The sequence below is a fragment of the Salvelinus alpinus genome, chromosome 27 (assembly GCF_045679555.1).
Source record: "Salvelinus alpinus chromosome 27, SLU_Salpinus.1, whole genome shotgun sequence".
In the NCBI taxonomy this organism is placed as follows: domain Eukaryota; kingdom Metazoa; phylum Chordata; class Actinopteri; order Salmoniformes; family Salmonidae; genus Salvelinus; species Salvelinus alpinus.
The window spans coordinates 24,338,322-24,350,285 of NC_092112.1; the positions used below are offsets into that span (position 1 = coordinate 24,338,322).

Consider the following 11,964-nt stretch of genomic DNA (forward strand, 5'->3'; position numbering starts at 1 on the left):
TACAGAGATGAGGTAGTCATTCGAAAATCATGTTAAACACTATTATTGCACACAGTGAGTCCATGCAACATATTATGTGACTTGTTAAGCACATTTTTACTCCTGAACTTATTTTGGCTTGCCATAACAAAGGGGTTGAATACTTATTGACTCTAGACATTTCAGCTTTTCATTTTTTATTAATTTGTAAAAATTTCGTAAAACGTAATTGCACTTTGACATTATGGGTTATTGTGTGTAGGCCAGTGACAAACAAATCTCAAATTAATCAATTTTAAATTTAGGCTGTAACACAACACAATTTCGAGGGGGGTCTGAAGGCACCCTATATGTAACAAAATATCTGTAACATTTATTTTTTAAAGTTACTTTTGTCCTATACTACTGGACCTGTCTGAACAGGAGATGAAGGATTCCCAGGCTATAGCAATTGAAAGAACTCTGTGGTTTGGTCAGCCGCTGCCAGCCTTGGCGTCAACAGTTTGCTGAGCGAGCCGGAAAGCCTGGCGAGATACTGGGTGTTTATGCCACTGAGGTTCACTATTTAGCCACAGAAAGGATTCCCCAGTTCTCAGACAGCATTGTCATGACCCTTGCTACAGAGGCTTTCATCAAGGGGCTAACACCAGACAGACTCCGTGAACAGATTCACCTTTGTGGACCAGAGACACTAGACTAACACTAACAAAGGCCCTGACCCGAGGAAGTCCTCAGAAAAGGGCAGGCCACCTCAGCTGGAAGACCCCACCCCCAAACGCACTAGGTACAACTTCCAAGCCCCCCACCTTGACCAGTGGCAGAGAAAACCTCAACACAACACCTGCCCCGGCCTGATGTTGGACCAACAAATTTATAACAGCACATTTTCTGGCGCTGTGGCTGGAAAGGCCACCAGATGATGAGAGATTGCACCTTTGTGGAATCTAGAGCCACTCCAGAACCACAACGTTCGGGAAACGGGATGGACCCAGTGCAGTAGGCGCACCACTGGGCACACCAAAAAAATAACACAGAGAGACTACCACTGGTGAATAGTGTCCGACCTGCCCCCCATCCGGCCTGACCCCATCAGCAGTCGGATACCTGTGCAAATAGGAAGCCAGAGCGTGGAGGCCCTCATTGATACAGGCTCCACCACACCTACCTGGGGGCTGTCGGTGTCCCATTGGGACTGTCACGGGTGACCAGGCTCCAATGGTGGGATCGGCCTATGTGGATATACTGTATGTATAGCTGGCCAAATGTTCCACCACCCCATCTGGGTTGCGGAGGTCAGAGAGAAGTGCCTATTGAGTTTGGACTTCCTATGCAGGGCGGGTGGATCTTCTAGCTGAGGTGATAACCTTTTATGGCTGTCCTGCCATACGTCTTGGCCCTTCCCCTGCTCCTACTACTGGTGCTGTGGTGCAACAAATTGAGAGCCACCCACCCGGTCCAACACACAACTGCTCCCGCTAGAGCTCTCACAGAGACACTCCAGACCGCAGTCCTATCGAAGCCTTTCCCTCTGGAAGCAGGCATCTCCCCCCAAGCAGGCACTGAACCAACCCCTATTCCACACAGCCATCCAAGCTGTGACCCCCAGGAGTCCTACATGGGACTCTGACCAACTGACCAAGTGCCGTGCCATGCCCTGCAGCGCTCGCCCAGTCAGACGATATCTCCCCTGGTCACTCAGACTGCAAAACTTGTTGCTGTTGAGGTGATTCAGTAATTTGGGAGAAGAACTGTGAAGGCATGGAGCAGCAACAACACCATCGCCTTTGGGATCTGCTGTTTGGGATCTGCTGTTTGAGTTCTGTCACAGCTTTGCCACCACCCCTGCAGATGTTGGGTGTACCCACCCCTGCTGATGAGGCCAGCCCCATCCGTCAGCGCCACCGTCGCCTCCCCACTGGATGGCAGGCCATCGCAGATCAGAATGTGGAAGACATGCTGCCAGCTGATATTATCGAACCCTCAGACAGCACCTGCATCTCTCCAGTGATGTTGGTCCAAAAGAAAAATGGGACATGGAGGCACTGTTTGGACTACCGCCAGGTCAATTATATAACTGTCAAGGACACCTTCCCGCTGCCAAGGGTAGATGAGTCCCTTGACTTGGTGGTGGGGTCCACATAGTTCGCTTCTTTGGACTTTCGAAGTGGCTACTGGCAGGTGGCCATGGCTCCAGTGGACAAGGCCAAGACTGCCTTCACCACAGGAAAGAGGCTGTGGCAGTTCAAGACCATGCCATTCGGACTATGCAACGCCCCAGCAATGTTTGAACGGCTGATAAGGAAAGTACTGGCTGACATGCTCCCCGAACGCTGTCTGTGTAACTGGACGATGTGCTCACATGGGCTGGACTTTGATGTTGTCTTCGAGGCGCTGAGGGAGGTCTTGGAGAGGATCCGTGCTGCAGGACTCCAGCTGCACCCTGAAAAGTGTTGCCTGCTGAAAAGGGAGGTCACCTTCCTCAGCCACAGAGTGAACAATGAGGGCCTCAAAACAATGGAGGACAAAGTCGCTGCAATACAGGACTGGCCTACCCCGAGAGACATCCACCAAGTATGGGCATTCTTTGGCCTAGCCCAATACTGCAGGAGGTTTGTGGCAGGCTTCTCAACGGTGACTGCTCCTCTGAACCACGAGGAGCAGTTTGCATTTGAAGCACTGAAAAAGGCCCTTTGTGAAGTCCCCATCCTCATTGCCTCAGACACACAGAGACAGTTCGCACAGAACGTGACCGCCGAGTGCTGAAAAATTGTCTGTCCTCAATTGCAACAATCAATACCGAGTTCCAAACTGCCTCTGGAAGCAACGTCAGCACAAGAACTGTTTGTCGGGAGCTTCATGAAATGGGTTTCCATGGCCGAGCAGCCGCACACAAGCCTAAGATCACTGTGCGCAATGCCAAGCGTCGGCTGGAGTAGTGTAAAGCTCGCCACCATTGGTCTCTGGAGCAGTGGAAACGCGTTCTCTGGAGTGATCAATCACACTTCACCATCTGGCAGTCCGACGGACGAATCTGGGTTTGGCGGATGCCAGGAAAATGCTACTTGCCCCAATGCATAGTGCCAACTGTCAAGTTAGGTGGAGGAGGAAATATGGTCTGGGGCTGTTTTTCATGGTTCAGGCTAGGCCCCTTAGTTCCAGTGAAGGGAAATCTTAATTCTACAGTCATACAATAGCATTCTAGATGATTCTTTGCTTTCAACTTTGTGGCAACAGTTTGGGGAAGGCCCTTTCCTCTTCCAGCATGACAATGCCCCCGTGCACAAAGCAAAATATTTTTTGAGATCGGTGTGGAAGAATTTGACTGGCCTGCACAGAGCTATGACCTCAACCCCATTGAACACCTTTTGGGATCAATTGGAATGCCGACTGCGAGCCAGGCCTAATCGCCCAACATCAGTGCCCGACCTCACTAATGCTCTTGTGGCTGAATGCAAGCACGTCCCCGCAGCAATGTTTTTTAACATCTAGTGGAAAGCCTTCCCAGAAGAGTAGAGGCTGATTTTGGAATGAGATGTTCGACGAGCAGGTGTCCACATACTTTTGGTCATGTAGTGTATAACTTCCACATGGTCCAGTCAGGACCAACGGCACATAACTCAGACTCCACATTTGAAACGACTTACAACACACTCTTTATAGGCAGAGAGATGGAGAGAGAACAACATCACCCTGTCACAATCTAATGGCTGGCATGACACGTCTCTTTATTGTCATGTGTTTCTGCATTGAACATTTCCGACAGGAATAAAGCACGTGCACCGACACGGACACCATACTTTGATCTTAGAGTACACAGCGTTGAACTTTGACAATACTTCCTTTGACTGACTGAGTGCTACTTTCAGCCATAGTCATTGGCCTCCTTCCTGGTGGGGGAAGCATCCTGACTAACATAGTTTTTATAAATGTATCACCTTCTTTGACAGTCTGACCTGTGTTTAGAAAATCAGAGGAGCAGCGCCAGCCAGGGAGGGGGATGGGGGAGAAGTGTGAAGAGGTGGGGTGGGGGGGCAGCTTTTTAATTTTTTCGGAACTGCAGACGTAGTCCTGAGGCTTATCCCGGCCCCTCTCTCTACCTGGACGAGTGGACCAGAGGGGGTAGGTAGGGCTCTGAGAGGGGTTGGAGGTTGTGTCTGCTTCTCAGCCCCCCCCCCCCCACCCCCCCCCAAGGTAAAAGGGTACCATGGAGGGACCCTGCAGACAGAGACGGCTGCTGCCCAACAATACTCAATGTGACTCTGCCAGTCAGAGGGAGATATGCCATCTGGATGACTACACTGTCTGCCTGTCTGAAATACACACTAGTCTAGTGCACCCTGTTGCTCTCTAATTTTCTCTCCCTTTTTATTGCTCCCCCCTCTCTCTCCTCCTCTCTCTCACGCTCCAGACTTCTCATCTGAATGTGATTTATAATCAGGCTCTGGGGAGGCAGGTCCACTGGGGGAGGCATAGGGGGGAGTTGAAAGGAAAGGAGAGGGAGATAGGGAGAGGAGGAAGTACACACTATTTGTTTTATAGGACTTGGGGCTGGACTGAGCTGGCGCTTGCACCGCATCTGTAGGTCGGACCAGTGGAAAAGTTAAACCAACGGGTGCTGCAGAAAGAGGGAGCGAGAGAGCTGCCTGTGTCGCAGAAAGACTTCACTACAGGCAGGACAGGGAGACAGAGAGTGAGAGGGAGCAGCGCTCCACTGGACTTACACACAGACATGTCTGCTACTAAAGCTCTGCCCTGCCTCTGCCTTCTACTCTCCATCGTCCTCTCAGGGATCGTCTGCCCAGCGACTTCCATTGGTTTACATTGGGAACAGCAGTCCGTGATGAAAGTAAGACCAGACATTTAGTTTTTTCTCTGCTTGGCTGGTACAGGATGCACAGCAGGCGTCCAGTTCCTTATCACAGCTAAATACAGAGTACCTGTTGTTATTGCAAACTTTTCCACATTGGATATTATGTCCATGAACTGTGCTGAATGCTTCTGTAGCTAAACTCTAATGGGTTTTGATAGTCACTGCAAGAGAGACAGGTTTGTAAGTCAGACAGTATGCTTCTTAGACTTTTTTTGTGAAATGCTGGGGTGGTTTGAGTGTGAGAGGATCTTGCTGTGTGGATCCATATCTCTATGGCCGCAATCTGGCCACTCAGTGCTGCGTATCAACCCTCTCTGTGTTCTGCCTGGGGTCGGGATGTTTGTGGAGGAGCTCCAGCCGAGACCCTGATGAGGGACATATCACTCTCCATTGGCCCGCGCTAGCCACCAGTGGAGCCCTAATGGAAACCAGCTGCCAAGTGTTGAGCAACACACATAGAGGGAACATAGCAAGCAGAAAAGGCATGAGAAACAATACAGGACGTGCTGCTCACACATTTATAGTGGGTAGACTGGGTGCAGGCAGATATTTCCTGTTTGGGGGCCAACGGGGGCCCAAAGAATGGGCATCTATTTTAGAGAGAGACCTTCTATCTCAGGGACACACAGGCAAAACAATGTGCCCAGAGCGAGACTAATGTAAATGTTACCTACTTTGCATTGTGTAAGAGGTCACAGAGAGTCAGAACAATGAATTGAATAGCTATATTTATTTTTGGTTTGCTGAATTTAAGGCAGTTGAGAGAATTTTGATGGGGTGGGGGGAAGGGGAGGAGGGCAGGGAGCAGATCCCCCAGTGTCTAAATTTAGAATTGTCGATCTTCCGCCTCTTGTGAAATTGTTTACTTCTTCTGTGTACATGAGCATTCTAATAGCAGAGACCCATGAGGAGATAGAGGCCTCTCCACTGCAGACATATCCTCTCTGCTCTGTTATTGGATTATGATGAGATTCACATTACCGAGCCATACCCCTTTCCCATCCTCAGAATCTTCCGAGGAGTTTACCACTAAGTCAGAGAGTGAAGCCTTCACTAGGCCCAAAGTCAATAAACTATTTGCCTCTTATTGTGAGGAGTGGGTGCAGGCAGGGAGGGAGAGCGGGGCGCCGGGTTTGTTGTTCCTATTTCAGAGAGAGAGAGAGTCTGCCACAGCCTCAGACCTGAGAAGATGTTGACTTTGGACTGAACTCTTGTTTGGAGCCAATTCTTGTTTTTCTGCCTGAGACCCACTGTATTTATTCATCCCTGTCCCAGAGGCAGAGATAGAGCCAGACTCATGCTTAGTCTCATGTAGGCTACATAACTTATAGCACTTCTGAACACATGATATGAACAGCTAATGATAAATGCATACTGGCAATTCCCTGATAACAGAGTGATGTTGAGACTCAGATTTTTCACTTTAAATTGTATGCCCCAAAAAATAACAATGATTGCAAAGTTAAACAAACCATTAAACTCTGTGCACAAGGAGTGTGAAAAATCTGAGTCTCCGCATCACTCTGTTAACGTGGAATTGCCCTTAACATTTGAGGTTCCACCTTTTAGAAGTGGAGCACAGTGACATAGTCTTTGGGACATGCTGCTGCACATGAAACAGAGAAAGGCTATACTACATGGTGAATGTCATCTTTGTTCTCTACGGTAGTGGGCGCACAGAGAAATAGTTCAGAAATAGCTCACATTACAGAGGACATTCAGAATGGACCAGAAGGCTACAGATGTGAATTGTTTCAATGTTCATGCCATTTAGGAGCGGATTAGAGCATTTACCATGCTGTAAAATATTCCTGAGGGGTTTGTTTTCTGTATCACAGGATTACTCCCTATACCCAGGGGAAACAGTACCAGGAAGTTGGGGTTTGGTGTTTTAATGAAATGGTATTCTGAACTAAAGGATATTTGAATGAGACTCATTCTGGTCCAAACGAACAGAAACTAATGTAGTTAGATATTACATGGGGCAACGTCTGCTGTGTTATATACTTTACACTTCTAAAGTCTACGTCCCAAATGGCACCCTATTCCCTGTTATATATAATGCACTACTTTTGACCAGAGCCCTACTGTATTGGCCCTGGTGGTCAAAGTAGTTCACCATAGGGTAATAAAATCTAAATCAAATCACATTTTATTGGTCAAGTACACATATTTTGCAGGTGCAGTGAAATGCTAATGTTTTTCCTAGCTCAAACAGTGCAATAATTCAAAACAATACAATACACACAAAATACACATATGCACAAAACAATACACACAAAGAATAATAATAATTAAGTATCAGAACGAGCAATGTCAGAGTCTGGAATATAAATACATGTATGTATATGATGTTGTGTATAGACATTATGAACAGTATATGAATAGAAAAGGTGTGTATACCAGTAGTTATATAGGATGAGCCTTGACTAGAATAAGGTATATACATATGAAGTGGGTAAAACAGTATGTAAACATTATTAAAGTGAGCAGTGTTCAATGACTATGTGCAGGGTAGAGTATCGGGTGGTAGCCGGCCAGTAACAGTGACTAAGTTCAGGGCAGGGTACTGTGGTGACTATTTAAGTCTGATGGCCTGGAGATGGAGAGACAGAAGCTGTTTTTCAGTCCCAGTTTTGATGCACCTGTACTGTCTCCGCCTTCTAGATGGTAACGGGGTGAACAGGCCATGGCTCAGGTGGCTGAGGTCATTGATGATCTTCTTGGGCTTTCTGTGACAACAGGTGCTGTAGATGTCCTGGAGGGCAGGCAGTGTGCCCCCGATGATGCTTGGGCTGAACGCACCACCCTCTGGAGAGCCCTGCTGTTGCGGATAGTGCAAATGCCATACCAGGCACTGATACAGCCTGACAGGATGCTCTCAATGGTGCATCTGTAGAGGTTTGTGAGGGTCATAGGAGCCAAGCCAAATCTTTTCAGCCTCTTGAGGTTAATGAGATGCTGTTCCGCCTTCTTCACCACACCGTTTGCATGGACCATTTCAGGTTGTCAGTGATGTGCACACCAAGGCTTTTCACCCTCTCCACTGCCGCCCTGTCGATGTGGATGTGGGCGTGCTCGCTTTGCTGTCTGCTAGAGTCCACGATCAGTTCATTCGTTTTGTTGACTTTGAAAGATAGTTTTTTCCCTGGCACCACTCCGCCAGGGCCCTCACCTCCTTCCTGTAGGCGGTCTTGTCATTGTTGGTAATCAGGCCTACAACTGTTGTGTTGTCTGCAAACTTGATGATTTAGTTGGAGGCATGCGTGGCCACGCAGTCATAGGTGAACAGGTAGTACAGGAGGGGGCTGAGGACACACCCTTGTGGGGCCCCCATGTTAAGGATCAGCATAGCGGAGGTGTTGTTGCTTACCTTCACCACCTGGGGTCGGTCCGTCAGGAAATCCAAGACCCAGTTGAACAGGGTGGGGTTCAGATCATTCTAAATCCAGTCATTAGCAATGAAGTGTAATTATTCAGCACTGTCAGCAACCAATAAGACTCTCTGAGAGGACTAGCATTCTGTAGTGCAATAGCCTCAATTGTGATATGGATCTCTAGACTGCTTACTGTTCAGGACCCATTCAGATCATTTTACCTAAATACTAGCATAGATAACACCTACTCTATAGTATGTAATCAGTTGTAATGCAAACATATGTGTGGGAGCAGAAGGTGAGTAGAATCGATTGAAATTACCTGTAGTCAATAACCAGGACATCATATAACATCATAACCATATGATGTATAGGCCTGGCCTCATTTATGTGTACTATCGGTCAGAAAAGCCACAGGAAGGAAGGAAAAATCTGCTCTGTGCACGAAAGCACGGCTGTTCACAGGATGTTTCACGAGTTCGTAGGAAAGACATTTCTTTGCCTGACAAATCAAATCAAATTGTATTAGTCACATGCGTTTTCCACAGGTGTAGACCTTACGGTGAAATGCTTACTTACAAGCCCCTAACCAACAATGCAATAAAAAAAATATGTTTAAGAATGAGAGATAAAAGTAACAAGTAGTTAAAGAGCAGCAATAACATAATAATAATAGCGAGACTATATAGAGGGGGTTCCAGTACAGAGTCAATCTGCGGGGGCACCAGTTAGTCGAGGTAATTGAGGTACATGTAGGTAGAGTTATTAAAGTGACTATGCATAGATAATAATAATAATAAGAGTAGCAGTGGCGTAAAAGAGGGGGGGGGGGGGGGTTGTAGCCATTTGATTAGATGTTCAGGAGTCTTATGGCTTGGGGGTAGAAACTGTTTAGAGCCTCTTGGACTTGGACCGCTTGCCGTGCGGTAGCAGAGAGAACAGTCTATGACTAGAGTGGCTGGAGTCTTTGACCATTTTTAGGGCCTTCCTTTGACACCACCTGGTATAGAGGTCCTGGATGTCAGGAAGCTTGGCCCCAGTGATGTACTGGACCGTACGCACTACCCTCTGTAGTGCATTGCGGTTGGAGGCTGAGCATTTGCCATACCAGGCAGTGATGCAACCAGTCAGGATACTCTCGATGGTGCAGCTGTAGAACCTTTTGAGGATCTGAGGACCCATGTCAAATCTTTTCAGTCTCCTGAGGGCGAATAGGATTTGTTGTGCCCTCTCAACGACTGTCTTGGTGTGCTTGGACCTTTTTAGTTTGTTGGTGATGTGGACACCAAGGAACTTGAAGCTCTCAACCTGCTCCACTACAGCCCCGTCGATGAGAATGGGGATGTGCTCGGTGCTCCTTTTCCTGTAGTCCACAATCATCTCCTTAGTCTTGGTTACGTTGAGGGATAGGTTGTTATTCTGGCACCACATGGCCAGGTCTCTGACCTCCTCCCTATAGGCTGTCTCGTTGCTGTCGGTGATCAGGCCTACTACCACTGTTGTGTCATCGGCAAACTTAATGATCGTGTTGGAGTCGTGCCTGGCCGTGCAGTCATGAGTGAACAGGGAGTACAGGAGGGGACTGAGCACGCACCCCTGAGGGGCCACCGTGTTGAGGATCAGCGTGGCGAATGTGTTGTTCCCTGCCCTTACCAACTGGGGGGCGGCCCGTCAGGAAGTCCAGGATCCAGTTGCAGAGGGAGGTGTTTAGTCCCATGGTCCTTAGCTAATGGATGAGCTTTGAGGGCACTATGGTGTTGAACGTTGAGCTGTAGTCAATGAATAGCATTCTCGCCAGTTGGTCAACGCATGCTCACAGTACACATCCTGGTAATCCGTCTAGCCCTGCGGCCTTGTGAATGTTGACCTGTTTAAACGTCTTACTCACGTAAGAGAGCGTGATCACACAGTCATCCGGAACAGTTGGTGCTCTCATACATGTTTCAGTGTTATTTGCCTCGAATCGAGCATAGAAGTAGTTTAGCTCGTCTGGTTGGCTCGTGTCACTGGGCATCTCTCGGCTGTGCTTCCCTTTGTAGTCTGTAATGGTTTGCAAGCCGATGAGCGTCGGAGACGGTGTAGTACGATTCAATCTTAGTCCTGTATTGACACTTTGCCTGTTTGATGGTTTGTCGGAAGGCATAGTGGGATTTCTTATAAGCTTCCGGGTTTGAAAGTCCTGCTCCTTGAAAGCGGCAGCTTTTAGCTCAGCCTTTAGCTCAGTGCGGATGTTGCCTGTAATCCATGGCTTCTGGTTGGGGTATGGACGTATGGTCACTGTGGGGACAACGTCATCGATGCACTTATTGACAAAGCCAATGACAGATGTGGTGTACTCCTCAATGCCTTAGGAAGAATCGCGGAACATATTTCAGTCTGTGCTAGCAAAACTGTCCTGTAGCTTAGCATCTGCTTCATCTGACCACTTTTTTTATTGATCTAGTCACTGGTGCTTCCTGCTTTAACTTTTCCTTGTAAGCAGCAATCAGGAGGATATAATTATGGTCAGATTTGCCAAATGGAGGGCGAGGGAGAGATTTGTACACAACTCTGTGTGTGGTATAAAGGTGGTCTAGACTATTTTCCCCTCTGGTTGCACATTTAACATGCTGATAGAAATTTGGTAAAACAGATTTAAGTTTCCCTGCATTAAAGTCCCCGTCCACTAGGAGCACCGCCTCTGGATGAGCGTTCTCCTATTTGCTTATGGCGGAATACAGCTCATTGAGTGCAGTAGATAATGTGGTCTACAGCTTGTCATGAGATACTTGAGACTTCCTTAAATATCGTGCACCAGCTGTTGTTTACATATATGCATAGTCCGCCACCCCTTGTTTTACCAGACGCCGCTGCTCTATCCTGCCGATACAGCGTATAACCAGCCAGCTGTACAGTATGTTAATAATTTAATACTAAGATATTACAGTTTTTAATGTCCTGTTGGTAGTTTAATCTTCCTCCTAGGTCGTCGATTTTATTTTCCAATGATTGCACGTTAGCTAGAAGAACGGAAGCTACGAATTTTCAGAAGGCAGCCCGACCTCCGGCCTGCTATCCCGACCTCACGGCCTGCTAGCGAATAAATCAAGGGGAATTATGCGTCACAACTGGGAGCATATCTCTGGAATGTTTGAGATGTATTGGTGCCTGCCCCTCTGGACACAGCATACGTGTTCCATTGACTGGATGAAACAAGGGGGGAAAACATGGCACTCTTACAACAGGCCAATATGAACAGAGTAGTGTTGTAGGATCAGAACCCTCTTTGAATGGGGTGACTGAAGATCAACAGGATCTGTGGAGGGGGAGTGAGGAGAGGTGTTGCTGAACTCTGATTTCACACTACATTAGGAAACTGCCTTACAGAACAAGTGGCAGAGTGAATTGGCCATGAGAGTTCTGTAAGTAACATTCTGTGAATGACTGAACCACTACTGGCAGTATGCAAGTATCCAATAATGTCATAATTTTGTCTTAGTCAAGTACTGTGCTTTATTGTCACATATTAGAGTAGCTAAATAAGAGAGCACCTTTTTTTCATGACGGAACGTGAGTGTGTTTGATAAGAGATATTGTGAAAGTAGGGGAATGTCGTATCCCATTGATGACGCACAACTTAATCCAGCCTTGCCAAAACGATTCCAGATGCTCTACGTGCTTTCTGAAATTGCTGTTTCAACTTTTAATGTCACGTGCACAAGTACAGAGAAATGCCTTTCTTGCAAGCTCTAAACCTAA

General features: G+C 47.4%; 1 protein-coding gene across 1 annotated transcript in view; it reads left to right on the forward strand.

Moving 5' to 3' along the window:
* The first annotated feature begins 4,440 nt into the window (after nt 1–4,440).
* Nucleotides 4,441–11,964, forward strand: part of LOC139556205 (laminin subunit alpha-4-like) — a 36,362-nt gene continuing 28,838 nt past the window's right edge. The window contains exon 1 of the mRNA XM_071369836.1: nt 4,441–4,825. Within this exon, the coding sequence (XP_071225937.1) occupies nt 4,709–4,825 (117 nt within the window). The 5' untranslated portion in view covers nt 4,441–4,708. The remainder of the gene's footprint in view (nt 4,826–11,964) is intronic.